The sequence below is a fragment of the Hyperoodon ampullatus genome, assembly GCF_949752795.1.
Source record: "Hyperoodon ampullatus genome assembly, chromosome: 18".
NCBI classification, from domain to species: domain Eukaryota; kingdom Metazoa; phylum Chordata; class Mammalia; order Artiodactyla; family Ziphiidae; genus Hyperoodon; species Hyperoodon ampullatus.
Genome location: NC_136931.1, coordinates 5,145,794 through 5,161,258, shown reverse-complemented (window position 1 = coordinate 5,161,258; position 15,465 = coordinate 5,145,794). Strand labels below are relative to the sequence as shown.

At 55.8% G+C, this 15,465-nt stretch overlaps 1 protein-coding gene across 1 annotated transcript in view; it reads right to left on the bottom strand.

Annotated features, from left to right (window-relative positions):
- Nucleotides 1-480: 480 nt before the first annotated feature.
- SLC38A8 (solute carrier family 38 member 8) overlaps nucleotides 481-15,465 on the bottom strand; it is a gene marked incomplete at both ends in the record, with an annotated part of 33,555 nt that continues 18,570 nt past the window's right edge. Inside the window, 6 exons of the mRNA XM_079723959.1 lie at nucleotides 481-574; nucleotides 2,917-2,968; nucleotides 4,305-4,513; nucleotides 4,879-5,026; nucleotides 6,316-6,430; nucleotides 12,283-12,340. Of these exons, the coding sequence (XP_079580085.1) occupies nucleotides 481-574; nucleotides 2,917-2,968; nucleotides 4,305-4,513; nucleotides 4,879-5,026; nucleotides 6,316-6,430; nucleotides 12,283-12,340 (676 nt within the window). The remainder of the gene's footprint in view (nucleotides 575-2,916; nucleotides 2,969-4,304; nucleotides 4,514-4,878; nucleotides 5,027-6,315; nucleotides 6,431-12,282; nucleotides 12,341-15,465) is intronic.

The window sequence follows — 15,465 nt, the reverse complement described above, 5'->3', positions numbered from 1 at the left end:
GCCCTATGAGAGGGAAATTGAGACAGATACATAGGGAGGACGGCCACGTGAGGGAGGCGGCAGAAACTGGAGGCATGCAGCCACAAGCCAAGGAGAACCAAGGATGGCCAGCAACCAGCAGAAGCTGGAAGAGGCAGGAGGGACCCTCCCCCTAGAGCCTGCAGAGGGAGGGTGCCAGCCCAGCCCACACCTTGATCTCAGACTTCTAGCCTCCAGACGGTGAGAGAATGCACTGCTGTTGCTAGAAGCCCCCAGTCTGTGGTCATTTGCAGGGCAGGCCCAGGACACTAAGAAACTTCTCACCACTGCACCAGAAACCCTGGGGACCAGCAGAAGCCCAAATGAGCAGCCTGGGAAGGCAGAACGTATCCGTTTCTCCAGCATCTTTATGATGAAATAACATCGGTCTCACGGCTGGATGCAGGCAGCCGGACCAGGGCAGCCGTGGAGACCGCATCCTGCTCGGGCACGGGCCACCCCTCAGAGCATCTCCATGACAGCCGCCACCGTGCTGTGCCCGAAGATGAAGGTGCCGACAAGCACGGAGACCACCCCCCAGGCCTCCAGGAAGCACCTGCCAAGTCAACAAACTCCCGTCAACACGCGCTTTTCTGGAGATTTGCACCGACGAGCCAAACACGTGTAGAAAACTTATGATGTGAAGCCTAGTCACCAATTTGGAAGAAATTCAGGTTACCCTCCCTTACCTGTAGGGATGGGTTTCTGAGACAACAGGAAATAAAGTACCCGTGCAATTGAAAAAAAAAAAAAAAAAAAAAAAAAACTCTCCCCCAACCTGTTGTTTCATAACCTCGTTCCGTCCCAATATTTTATCAAAGACAAAAAAATGGGGGGAGGGAGACACCAGTTTCAAACTCCCTTCTTTTCCGCTTCTTTTCTTTAGGGGGTGGACGCCCCCGAAAGTGAGGAAGGAGAAGAAAGCCCTAGGTCACACAGATGGGAACAGCGGCTGGGGGGCCATGGGGGAGGGGACAGAGGTGGCTGGAACTGGTGGCCACGAGACCACGTGCACAGGCTTCATAATGTAACCAGGAGAGACGGTGCAGGCAGTGAGGCAAAAGCCACGATAAGAAGACTCCCACGAAATAACAGGGATATTTCTGGCCCGTTAACAAAGGCCACAAGGGTCCGTCGTCATGGAAAAACCATCTGCAGTTACGCAGCGTGGCAGAGCGGCAGCTCTGTGCCGTAAACACCCGCCTGCCTGAAAGGGGGGAGAGAGGTGAACGTGACGGGGCTGCTGGCTCCTCGGAGCAGCTTTGATGGATCAGAAAGCCCTAAAGCAGCGCTAGGATTAAAAATACCTTTAAAGCCCATCAGTAACAGCTGCTGTGAACTTGGACTGAGGCACCACAGAAGCAGCAAGACTTGAAAGGGCGCTACAGGGAAAGAACCATGTAGGCGGCCCCCAGGCAGCCGGGGCTGGTGCTAAGCCCAAGTCAGCTTTAGAGACGCCCAGAAAAATGCTTCTCAACCCAGAAGGGAGCCCAGCCAGGCCTGCCGCTGTGGGAAGACCAAGCTTGGGCTCCATGGGGCTGGACGAAGGGGAAAGAGAGGCTGCAAGTGGGCCCCAAGCTCACGGCTGCTGTGACATAAGAGCATCTCTACTGGGCTGAAGGGTGGTCCCCCAAATTCACATCCACCTGGAACCTGTGAACACGACCTCATTTGGAAATAGGGTCTTTGCAGATGTGATGAATTTAACGATCTGGAGGTGAGATCACCGTGGACTGGGGGTGGGCCCTAAGCCCAGTGACAGGTGTCCTCATAGGAGAGAAGCAGAGGGAGACTTGAGACAGACACAAGGGAGAGGCTGTGTGAGGACAGAGGCAGGGATGGGAGTGATGCGGCCACAAGCCAAGGACCACCTGGAGCCACCAGAAGCAGGAAATAGCACAGAATGGAATCCCCCCCAAGAGCTTGCAGAGGGAGTGTGGCCCTGCTGACACCATGATTTTGGACTTCTGGCCTCCAGAACTGGGAGAAGATACATTTCTGTTGATTTAAGCCACGAGCAGCCCTAGAAAACTACTACAGTGTCCTCTCTAGCCGTCTTGGCCTCAGTTTTCACATCTGTGAAATGGGACCAAGATCGGCACAGACTCCTGGGTCCCTGGCACTGGCTGAGCTCTGGCCCATCACCCGTGCACACACTCTCTTTCTCAGCGGGGTCCAGCTGGACCCCTCGGTGGCAGAGTACATGGTCCAAGTCACACCACAGGCCGACCCAGCGGAGGGTACTCTGCTGAAAAAAGGGATGGTCCAAACGGTCTTGTCTAACCAGCAACGTGGAGCAGGGAGGGGGGTAAGCGTGGGGCCCCGCGTCCAGCTGGGCAGAGTTGAGCCCCAGCTCTGCCCTACTCGCCACCTGCCTGTGGGTTGGTTTCTGCCTCGTCTTTGGGATGGAAATATCCCAGCATCGCAGGGAGAGGAAGGGGTAAAGGGGCTGAGCGTGGGGCCCAGCACTGAGGCATCATCCAACCAGGACCTGCTGTCCTGTTAACAGAACGTGTTGCCCTGGTGCATGGGGGAGCCCACGGCCTCCGGAACTCAGGGATCTGTGGGGCAACAGGACCAGCCTGTACCCACCCTGCCCGGGGTCTGAGTGCAGGATCGGGATGCACGCACGACTTGGGCCTCCAGACGCCGGGAAGACCCCAAATCCGCACAAAGCTCCAAGCAGAGACCACAGCGCTCGGAGTGCAAGGGCGGCCACGCATGGACGGAACAGGGCGCGGTGTGCCGGCCTGGGATGGAGCCCCGGCTCAGCTGCCCCCCCCGCCATGTGGACAAGGCCCCCCTCCCGGCCTGGCCTGCAGTTCCCTCACACGCAGGACCCGGCGGGCGAGCAGCCTTCACACGCTAGAGTCGACACCCTCACGTGCACACACTTACTTAACTCGGGGTCCTACGGGCTCTACGCTGATGGCACAAATGAGGCACAGACCTGCGGAGGAGACACGGGGTCACACCAGCTCTTCGTTATTGAACCCAAAGCAGCCCCGAGCTCGCAAAGGCTCAGCCAACACCCAGCAGTCCCCAGGCGCCACTATGGGGTCCCCGCTCGACACCCCCTAACACCTTGGCCTCTCCAGCGACGACGACAGCACACACTCATGTCTCTGATGTGATGTAGTGGGTCAGGGCCAGACTCGGGGCCTCACCCCGGGACACCTTTGACAACTGCCAGCTGCCTTTGTTATTTTTTTCTTTCTGTCATTTTTTTTTCTTTTTTAATCGTGCTACTGAGATTTGAAGCCAGACAGCTCTGCCTAAAGATCCTGTGGGTCTCCCCGCTGCCGAGCCTATCCTGGCCCGTCCTTTCCAGCACGGGAAACGGCTAGAGCTACAAGGCCCCACCCAGGTCATGGACACCCAACCCATACTGTGTGTTCAATGCATCACTGAGTCCATCCGCCCTAGACGGTGGTTGGCCGGTGGGGGGCGGAAGCCAAGGGAGGTGGTGAGGCGCTCGGACCCCGCCACACCTGTCTGAGAGCGCTCCCCAGGGCCCGGGGCCGCAGGATCGGGGGTTTCTGCCCCTGCAGTGCTGCTCCTTCTCCGGGAGCCCCCAGCCTTGGCCAGCCTGGGTCTGCCAGGCCAGGGTAACCCCCAGGCCAATTTGACTGGAATTTCACATCATCACTCACTAACACTGGGAAGGTTTCCTAGGAATCCCTCCATCATGGAAACTGTGTTTGCCTCCCAGACTGGGGGACAAGGAGGGAGATGTTTGTGGGGCACCTTTGAACCATAGGAGTTTCATATAATTGAAAACATTAAATAAAATCCTATAGTGGGCTTCCCTGGTGGCGCAGTGGTTGAGAGTCCGCCTGCCGATGCAGGGGACCCGGGTTTGTGCCCCGGTCCAGGAGGATCCCACATGCTGCGGAGCAGCTGGGCCCGTGAGCCATGGCCGCTGAGCCTGTGCTCCGCAACGGGAGAGGCCACAACAGTGAGAGGCCCGCGTACCGCAAAAAAAAAAAAAAAAAAAAAAAATCCTACAATGAGTGGCAGCAGCGGGAGGGTGGACAAGGCTGATGAGGCTGACTCAGCCCTGCTACCTGCTAGCTATTCCACCCAGGAGGCCTCAGGGCCTCAGTCTTCTCATCTGTAGGCTGGGTTGATAACAGCACGCCCACCAAGTACGTCCTTCAAGGGCCATTGAGATGTTAAATAAGGGAAGGTGTGTGAAGCCCTGGCCCCAGAGCCTGGCCCAGTAAACAGGGCTGGGAGCCACCCCTCCTCCACGAGCTCCCGCCGCCCCCCCACAGGGCCCTCACCTGGGAAGATGAAGATGAAAAAGGAGCTGATGCCGCCGATGATGCCGATGATCTCGCTGAGGTCGGGCAGGAACAGGGCCATGGCGAGCGTCATGGTGACCCACAGGACGGTCAGCGACATCCGGACCCATGGCCCCGAGGGCTCGGCCAGGGCCTGGGGCCCACACGCCCAGCAGCAGCCCCTCCTCCAGAAATCCTGCATCACCGACCTGGAGGCCACGCACTATGGGCTCCCACGGGCTCCCGGGGGCTGCAGCCCTGCACTCGCCCACCACCGGGTGCCCCAGAGTGCCCCCCACCACTGCCTCACTCCCTGGGAACCCCCGCCGCACAAGGGTAGCCGACAGGGCGGGGCCGCATTGGGCCACCAAGCTCCGGGGGCCAGGCTCCAGTCCTGACAGCAGCTGGGCGACGCTGGCCAAACCACCTGATTCCCCTGCCCCTGTCTCCTCCTCTAGGAAACAGAGGTGAAGACAGTCCCCACGCCACATGGGCTGGCGTGGCGCCTGGCACGTGCTAATGTTCAATGGGTGCTGTGCTCTGCACTGAACCATGTCCCACGAGCTGACCTCACCTCCCCAGGAAGAGCACGATGGGGTAGACAGTCACGATGGACACAGCGAAGAGGACCCGGGCAACAATGATGACCCCATCATTGCCTGGGTAGGACATCAGGATGTCGGCAGAAACGTCTGTCCCGAAGGTCAGGAAGCCGTACACGCCTGTGAAGGGTAAAGGGGGAACACAGGAGAGCTGATTAGAAACATGCTATCCCCCCACCTCAACTCCGACACGCAGACAGCGCCCGGATCTACCGCTGCTAATGTTTCCCCTAGGAGCTGAGAGAAAGTTCTAGAATCTCCCAAGGCTTTCCTGTCCTCAGCCTACAGGATCCTGGTCCTTCTGACTCAAACTCCTGCTGGGCAAAACTGTCCCTTGTCCTTTTTCCAAACAGCTCACGGCACCCGTACAAGGCACCCACTTGTGGGTGTGCACTGACTGGAAGCAGTCTGAACAATGCTTTCCATGCCCTGTCCACCTCACCCTTACAGCATCTAGAGAAAGAAACTGTCCGTGCGCCCATTTTCCTGATGGGGAAAATCAAGACCCAAGGTGTCAACAACTGTCTGGAATAACACAGCTCGTTACAGCAGAAGTCAGGTCCCTACCCCACAACCCAGCACTGCCTCTCGGCCTCCGCGTCACCTGCCCGGTCCTGAGACAACCATCGCTGACCAAGAGCTGTGGTTTGCTTTCGTTTTTCTCCAGCCCCATGATCCTGCTGGCCCTGGACCATCTGAAGGAGACTCTCAAACACCGAGTCCAACTCAGGGGCCACAGAATGAGAGAGACCTCCCCTGCTAGACAGAAGTCACCCAGCAAGTGTCCAAGGCCCCTGACACATCTGTGGGAGCCCAAGAGCTCCCTGAATCAGAGACTCTGATAGGCTGACGAAAGAAAGGGCTGCTGGGCTGGAGGAAAGCGGCCAGAAGTCAGCCTGAGCCCGGGCCCTGGGCTGTGCACCAGACGTGCCGTGGGACCTCGGGTGTGGCACAGCCCCTCTCTGAGCCACACTTCTGTCACCTTTGAAGACCCTCCTGTGCCCGTTTGTGGATGTTGAAACCCACTGCATCCAAGAGGGTGTTCTATAAACCACTTCCTGGATATAACGCTCCGACAGCCATCACTGACGCCATCCCACAAGACAGGCAGGCAGGGGCGTGGGGGATGAAGAGCAGGGGCTTAGGAGACAGACGGGCCAGGGTTTGCATCTCAGCTTTGCCACATCTAGTTGGGAGAATCTGGAGAAGTCATGGCAACCCTCTGAGCCTCAGAGGCCTCCGCTATGAATTGTGGACTCCTGGGGGTGTTAGGGACAAAAGAAGCACAGGCAGTCAAACCACTTAGCACTGCACCCAGGACGCGGTAGGGTCTCTATACACACTTGTGATTATTCCGGTTTTTCCCACTGCTCTGCACCCAGGTCCTGGGCACCTTGCGCGGGCCTTACCTGTCAGCGAGTAGACAAGGCAGCAGGCCAGCAAGGACAGCACGGAGACGAGGGCCCAGTGCCCGAGGCTCTGGCGGCGCATGCTGCAGTAGATGGACACGGCAGCTTCATGACACTGCAAGGGAGCAGCAGGGTCAACGGGAGTCGAGCCAGCTGGGCGCTAGAATCACCTGGCGCCATCTAAAAAGTCTCAGTGTCTTGGGACTTCCCTGGTGGTCCAGTGGTAAAGAATCCCGCTTCCAATGCAGGGAACATGGGTTCAATCCCTGGTCAGGGAACTAAGATCCCACATGCTGCAGGGCAACTAAGCCCGTGCACCACAACAAAGATCCCGAGCGTCACAACTAAGACCCGACACAGCCAAAAATAAAGAAATAAAATAATTTTAAAAATACAAAAAAAACCTCTCAGTGTCCCAAAACGTGGGTAACAACCCAAATGCCCACCAAGAGCAGAAGGGAGAAGTAAGTCATCAGATATTCATGTGTAGAATATTACACGGCACTGAAAAGGGGTGAACACAACTGCACACCTCAACACAGAGAGCGCCGCAGCTGTAACGTGGAGCAAAAGACGCCAGAGAAGAAGAACGCTTCCATGTACGTGAAGTTCAAGTTACGAGCCAAACAAGCCAGGATGGGGTTCTCGACCGCAGCATTGCTGATGCTTGGGGACTGTCCTGTGCACGGTGGGATGCAGACCACATCCCCTGGCCTCGACCCACTAGATGCCAGGACCATCGCCCCCAGATGTGACAATCAAAAACGTCTGCAGGGGCTTCCCTGGTGGCGCAGTGGTTGAGAATCTGCCTGCTAATGCAGAGGACACGGATTCAAGCCCTGGCCTGGGAGGATCCCACATGCCGCGGAGCAACTAGGCCCGTGAGCCACAACTACTGAGCCTGCGTGTCTGGAGCCTGTGCTCCGCAACAAGAGAGGCCGCGATAGTGAGAGGCCTGCGCACCGCGATGAAGAGTGGCCCCCGCTTGCCACAACTAGAGAAAGCCCTCACACAGAAACTAAGACCCAACACAGCAAAAATAAATAAATAAACTCCTACCCCCAACATCTTCTTTAAAAAAAAAAAAAAAAAGTCTGCAGACATTGCTAAATGTCCGCTAGGGGGCAAAATCACCCTCAGTTGAGAGTTACCATTTGTGGTGACAGAAGGCAGAATAGTGGGGTGGGGTGGTGCTATTGAGGGAGCATTCCAGGGGTGCTGACGATGTTCTATATCCCCATTGGGGTGACGGTTTCATGGGAGTACACATACTTATGATTTATATACTTCCTACATACTGTATCACATGGTCACATTTTTAAAAATATAAAATACATGTAGCCAATGCCAGGAGCCCACCTTTGATGTGCACTTTATTTATCCGGGGCAGGTCCTGGGCAGTGGTGTTTTATCAGCAGCCCAGGAGACCCTGATGAGCAGCCGGGGGTGAGAGGTGCTGCTGTATCTGGATGTGCCCATGGGTTCTGGGATGTTCCCAGGCTCCGGGGCAGGGTTCCCACCGCCACATCCATTTACTTACTTCTAGTCAAAGCCAACAGGACGACCGTCCATGCCTGCCGCTCCCCAGGCTCCCCCTCGCTCACCGAGCTCAGCCCACCACTGTCCCTCTTCGCTGCCTCAGGGCCTTTGCCCGTGCTGTGTGCTCTGCCTGCGATGTCTCCTGGTCCAGCCGGCTTCTACTCATCCTTTAGGAAAGCCCTCCTCCCCGGCTGGCCGAGTTCTGCTCTCACGCCCCCCATGTGAGCACATCTGGGTTTGCGGGTTCAGCGTCTGTCAGGTATGTGGTGTCAGACACACCTGCCTCCCTCATTCCCAGCACAGAGCCTGGCCCACGGGTGAAGGGCACTCCGGCGGTTACTCAATCATCCATCCCTTTGCCAACTTGCAGCCATGAGGCCTCCCTGCACCCAACCCCAGCTCACCACACTCAGGTCCTTATATCAGTCCCCCTTGTTGCGAGTGTGGGGTGCCCATCAACCAGCCTCACACAGTCCCCACCCTCATGGAGTGCCCACTGTGAGGGGCTGGGGTACATCAGCCTCAGGCCTCCCGATTCCAGCCACAGAGGCGGCGTCCAGCCTGGAGCAAGCTCTCACACACCTTCCACGACAGGTGAGCCTCAGGGACCTCCCTGACCTCACAAGCCTGCTGGCTTGCAGGCTGGCTCAGCCAGGCAGTGGGGGGCTTAAACTACCCCAAACACACACACACACACACACAGGCCCTCAACCAACAAGCAGTGGAACTCAGGACCAACGTTCCCACCTCCTATACTCTGGAACCCAGACACGGGGGAAAAGATGCCTGGTGGTTGCAGGATGGAGCCCTGCCCTTCCTCCTGTTTCTCCTAAGACTCCTGGGTTGTGTTTCTCTTGGTCTTATGCGGGGAAATAAAGCTTGTGAGGGCAGGGCTGCCCTGCTGGGACAGTATCTAGGACGGTGACTGGCCAATAGCAAGCTCACTATTCACTAAGTGATGGGACGCAGGGTAGAGGAGCATGTGGTGGGTAAGAAGTGGAAACAGTCCAAACACCAGCTGAAGAAAGGAAAAACAAGCTATGGACTCTCCAAACAGTGGCATATCATTCAGCCATGAAAAGGGACGCAGTCCTGACACGTGTACCACACGGATGATCCTCAAAAACACCACGGTGAGTGGGACTTCCCTGGTGGCGCACTGGTTAAGAATCCGCCTGCCAACGCAGGGGACATGGGTTTGAGCCCTGGTCCGGGAAGATCCCACATGCCCTGAAGCAACTAAGCCCGTGCGCAACTACTGAGCCTGCGCTCTAGAGCCCGCGAGCCACAACTACTGAGCCTGCACGCCACAACTACTGAAGCCTGCGCGCCTAGAGCCCGTGCTCCGCAACAAGAGAAGCCACCACAATGAGAAGCCCACACACCACAACGAAGAGTAGCCCCCGCTCGTCGCAACTAGAGAAAGCCTGCGCGCAGCAACAAAGACCCCACGCGGCCAGAAATATAAATTAAAACAAAACAAACCACCACATCGAGTGAAAGAAGCCAGCTACAAAGAACCATATACTGTATGATTCCACTTATATGAAGTGCCCAGAACAGGCACATCCAGAGAGACAGAAAAATCTGTGGTTGCCAGGGGCTAGGAGGGGAACAAGAGGGGAATGGGGAGTGACTGGTAATAAGTACAAGTTTCTTTTGAAGGTGATGAAAATGTTGTAAAATTGATGGTGGTGATGGTTGCACAACTGTGTGAACACACTAAAAACCACTGAACTGTACACTTTAGAGGAGTGAGTTGTATGCCATGTAAGTTGTATCTCAAAGCCGTTTAAAAACAACAGGGGGAAAGAAGACACACAGAGGGCCGATAAGCACATGAAAAGATGCTCAACAATGCTAATTATTAGAGAGATGCAAATCAAAACTACAATGAGGTACCACCTCACACAGGTCAGAATGGCCATCATCAAAAAGTCTACAGATAACAAATGCTGGAGAGGGTGTGGAGAAAAGGGAACCCTCCTGCACTGCTGGTGGGAATGTAAATTGGTGCAGCCACTATGGAGAACACTATGGAGTTTCCTTAAAAACTAAGAACAGAACTACCATATGATCCTACAATCCCACTCCTGGGCATATATCTGGAGAAAACCATAATTCGAAAAGATACACTCACCCCAATGTTCATTACAGCACTATTTACAATAGCCAGGTCATGGAAGCAACGTAAATGTCCATTGACAGATGAACGGATAAAGAAGATGTGGTACATATATACGATGGAATATTACTCAGCCATAAAAAGAATGAAATAATGCCATTTGCAGCAACATGGATGGACCTAGAGATTATCATAATAAATAAAGTAAGCCAAAGAAAGACAAATATCAGGACACCATTTATATGTGGCATCTAAAAAAAAAAAAAAAAAAAAAAAAAAGGTACAAACGAACTTATTTCCAAAACAGAAAAAGACTCACAAAGATAGAAAATGAACTTATGGTCACCAAAGGGGAAACGGGGGTGGGGGAGGGATAAATTAGGAGCTTGGGATTAACATATACCCACAACTACGGATAAAACAGATAGCCAACAAGGACCTCCTGTATAACACAGGGAACTATACTCAATAGTTTGTAATAACCTCTAAAGGAAAAAAAAATCTGAAAACGAATATGCATATTCAGCTACATATACCTGAATTGCTGTGCTGTACACCTGAAACTAACACGATGTTGTAAATCAGTCATACTCCAATTAAAAAAACCACAAACAAGGGAGAAGAACCGCGTGCGGCCAGGGTGTCTGGGAGCGGAGCCTGTACCCACAACCCGTGCTCCCACAGGCCTCTCCTTCCAACGCTGCGTGGGCTGGACCGGGTGCCCCGCTGCTAAGTGTGTGGGGAGGGGTGTGTTGGAACCGGAGCTCCCGATGACGCCAGCTGACCGCCCACGCCTTCCCCGCACAGCAGCCCCTCCAGCCTTGCACCACTCCTCACCCGGCTCCCTTCCACCTTCACCTGCGTCCAGTTCCCCCACCCCCAGATCCGTGACTCCCCAAGCTGGATCCTGGCAACCCTATCCCCGGCCTCGGCAACTAGTCCTCAGCCTCACCCCGGCCCTGCAATCCACAACCTTTGCCAACTCCCCCATCTCCGCATCCCGTGTCCCTGGAAACTGCAGCCCAGGCCTCGGTTGCTAGGAGAATGGGATGTGGGAGCCGAGGCAAAGGTGAGGGGGCACCTCCTCACAAGCATCTGGAAGGCACCCCGCACCGCTGCCCGGCGTGAGCCTGCTACCCATATGGTGCTCGGGCACCCGAGAGAGGGCCGGCTAAACGACATCCAAAAGGCTGACAGCAAAATCATCGCCTTGCATCTTTCAAAATATCGGTTGTGCAGGAAGAAACGTGAGACATTCTGTAAGCGGCTTGCTAAGCCCCAGAAACGATACAGCGACTCATTTATAAAGAAGAGAAACGGAAATGTTTCAGACTTTGCTTTTCCCCAAAAAGTGGTTCTCAAAGAAACTATAAGCTGACGAACACAGAGGAGCTGGTTGATGAGCACAGGAAGAAGCCGCTCAGGCTACGAGGCTGAGACACTGTCAACCCCGAGCCACTTTCCCTCGAGAACTGGATTTCACTGGGGGCGGTTTTGTTGTTGTCGTGGTGGGTAGGTGGTTGTTTTTAGGAGAGAGGCAAATCTTTCCTAAAATAAACGATGTTGGAAGGGAGTCAGCTACCACCGGCTAGGAGACTGCGAGACACCAAGAGAGACCAGAAGGCGGGGAGCAAAGCTCAACCCCACCCCCGCCCCTCCAGCCCCGCCCAGCCCTTTGCAGCTCTCCGGCCTGAGACCCCTCCCACTCCGGGGCTCTCCAGCTGAAGCCCCTCCCCTTCAAGCTGGCCACCTCCCACACATTCCTCAAGACTCCTCCCAGGCATCAGCGCCTGGAAAAGGGCATCTCTGAATCTGCCCCACCCAGCGCTGCGGCGGAAGCCCCTCCACTGGATTCCACGCACGGAATTCCTCACTCCATGCCATTCTATCAAAGTCTATATATTCTGCCCAGTACCGCCAGCTCCCCACACACCCTCCCGCCCTCCTAGCTGGCAAGCCTCCAAGCCCCCGTGGCAGAAGCCACCTGCACGAAGGCATTCTACGTAAGCAGGCCACTCCAGGTCCCCGGGCGTGGCGACTCAGCCGTGAGGACTTCGCAAAGGAGGGGACAGGTACCGGGCCCACACACTCGACCCCAGACCCAACAAACAAACGTGCTGCTGCTGGCTGTCGGCGGGGCCGGTTCCCAGCTCACGGAGCCCAGATGCCGGCCACGTGCACCGTCTCCCAAAGACAGCCCATCTCATCCTGGAACAAGTCCTCGAGCTCCTCCCGACAGGGAGGCCACACTCTCCTGGGGGAGCTGCAAATGCCACCCTCTTCAACACAGACGCCAAGGTTACCTGAAATCCGAAGCAGATGGTGGGAAAGACACTAAATATGGAGGTCCAGGAGGAAGGACTGTAAAGAGATGAAAACGGGTGTTGGTTACAAAAAGTTAAACTCAAAGCAACCTTCAACTTGAAGATGAGGTTTCAACAATACCAGCAAGTAACTAAGCGTGACTATAAGACAGGTTTTAATAACCACGTCCACTGCCGGGTTTGGGGGGTTGGAAAAGGCTGCATGTTAAATGCTGCACTTTCTAAGTACATCTGTGCTGACATATGGTAACTTGACATTCTCCCTGCAGGCTCAACTTGGGCAGGGCGTGGCTAGGAGGAACTCCCAGCTTCCCTTGGAGGCTGCCTGTTCCCAGTGAGCTTAGGGGCTGGGGTGGTAGGGGGCACAGGCAGCATCCATCAAACAGACCCCAACAGGGCAAGGATGGTTTGACCTCCGTCCAAGCTGCCCAACAGAACTGAGGTGTGCATGAGGCAGAATCTTCAGGTCAAGCCCTCTCAGTGGTCCCCACATGGTGGCCCTCCAGCTTCCTTTAATAAGCAGCTCTAGGTACCAGCCACCAGCATCTTTAGGGACATGTAGTAGAGGGAGCATAAACAGCACCCGCTATAGAATCGGGGTTTCCTGGTTGTGGAAGAATAGTGGGCCCCAAAGAGATCCATGTCCTAATCCTGGGAACCTTACACGACACAAGGAACTCTGCAGATGTGAGGAAGCTCGGGACTTTGAGGTGAGAGATGACCCTGGAGGATCTAGGCCCAATGTAGCCCAAGGATCCTTGCAGTCAGAGAACCTTCCCCAGCTATGGTCAGAGGGAGCTGTGACCAGAGAAGCAGGGTCAGAGAGATGGAACCTTGCTGGCTTTGAAGATGGAGGAAGGGGACCCGAGCCAAGGAATGTGGGCGCCTCTAGGAGCTGGAAACGGCAAGGAAACGGATTCCAATCTAGAGCTTCCAAAAGGAACACGGCCCTGCTGACACCTTAATTTTAGCCCAGTGAGACCTATTCTGGACTTCTGATATCAGAACTGTAAGAGAGTAAATTTGTGTAGTTTTTTTTTTTTTTTTTTTTTTTTTTTTGCGCTATGGACCCAGCTGCTCTGCGGCATGTGGGATCTTCCCGGACCGGGGCACGAACCCATGTCCCCTGCACTGGCAGGCGGACTCTCAACCACTGCGCCACCAGGGAAGGCCTGTGTAGTTTTAAGCCACCAAGTTTGGCAGGAACGTGTCACAGCAGCCACGGGGAAAGTCACACGGTGGTATCTCCCTTCTGTGCTGCGCTCCGGCCGACTCCTAACTGTGGGTGCAGATCACGGAGCCTCCCCGCCAAGCCCTGCCTTCCTGGACTTTCCTCAACAGCACTGTCAGCCGATGGCCAGCTGCTTAGCACCCACACTCCCACGGCTCCATCTGCCTGCCCGCGTCCTCTGGGCCTCACGTGCTGTCCTCTCCTGTTCCTGTGGGTGAGACTGCCCGAGCTCCAGCCTTGGAGGCTGCATTTCCAGAGAGCAGGACCCTCCCCTCCGCAGACTCAAGGCCACAGATCAGCAGTGGATCTGGCCCTCTTCTGATCGGGTTTCCTTCACTGCTGGATTATGCTGTCGCTGTGCCGTGGGCCACACGGGCCGTGGCCTCAGTGCCCCGGCTCCTTCCCCGTCTCCTGAACCCCATCCACCTGGGCCTTCAACCCCGCCTCCTGCCCTGACGAAACTCAGCCACATCAAGAGCGGCCTCCGTGGCCAAATCAGGCGCCAGGGCTCAGCCCCGTGTGACCCAGAAGCGGCATCTGGTGGCGATCAGCCCAACCTTCCTGAAATTTTGCTCACTGACTTCTGAGACCCAGATTCTATGATCCTCTGTCCTGGGTTGTACAGTGTCCCCCTAGATTTATAGCCACTGGGAACCTCAGAATGAAATCTTATTTGGAAAAAGGATCTTTGTAGATGTCATTGCTTCAGTGAAGATGAGGTCATACTGAAGTAGGCTGGGAGTTAACCCAGCAACTGGGGTCCTTCTAGGAAGAGTAAACACACAGGGCGGAGGCCGTGTGACCATGGGGGCCGCATCTGGAGCGAAGCATCTGCAGACCAAGGAAGGCCAAAGAGTGCCGGCAGCACCGACCCTGGGAGGGGCAGGAAGGACCCCCCCCCGGAGCCGCCAGAGGGAGCGCAGCCTTGCCCACACCTTGATTTTGGACTTCTAGCTTCCAGAACCAGGGGAGAAATTTCTGCTGCTTTCAGCCACCCGGTTTGTGCTCATGTGTTACTACGAGCAGCCCCAAGAAGCTAACACATGCCCCTAACTCGCCATCCCTCTCCCTGATCCCCCAGGGCCTGGTGGGGGGCCACCAGCTCACAGTTCTCACCTGGGCTCCCGGTCTTACTTACACGCCATCTCTGGGCTGATGTTCCTCTCTCCGGCCCAGGCCTCTCTGGACGCCAGGCGCCCAGTCTGACCAGCTCCCTGACCTCTTTATTTAGTGTCTCACAGCCATCTCTAACCTAACACGTCCCCACCCGACCCCGTCCCGTCCCATCCAGCCCAGGAAACGGCATCGCCAGAGCTCAGAGTCACCCGGACTCCCTTCTCTCTCTCACTCCACTTCCAACCTATCCTCCAGGAGGGTCCACACGATTTGCGGGACCCAGTGCAAAACGAACATGCAGGCCCCTTGTTCAACAGCGGTTAAGCATTTCAGGATGGCGACAGCAGGGCGTTAAACCAAGTGCGGGGCCCTTCTTAGCCCAGGACCCTGGGTGACGTCACAGGTCACAGGCTCATGGAGCTGACCTGCCACCAGCCGATTTGATTTCAAGCCCCTGCTGTGATCAAAACCCTGCAGTGGCTTCCGTGCAAAACTGAAGTCCTCACCGCAGCTCCGCATCCCTAGAGGACACCCCCGCCATGCCCACTCCCACTCTTGGCCTCACTCAGGCTCGTCGGGCCTCACTGGCCTCTGCCCCTGCATCTTGCTGGCTGCTTCTGCGGCCCCTAAGCTGCGGGGAACGCGTCTGCAACAGCCTAGGAGCCCCAGGCTGGTGGGGTGTCTAGCCCTTCCGTGTCCCTTAGCCTGTCCCCTGGCCTCACCAGTGATAGCGCTGTCGTTCTGAAGAAGGAAAGGAGCTTTTTTTTTGGCTGCACCGTGTGGCATGTGGGATCTTAGTTCCCTGACCGGGGCTT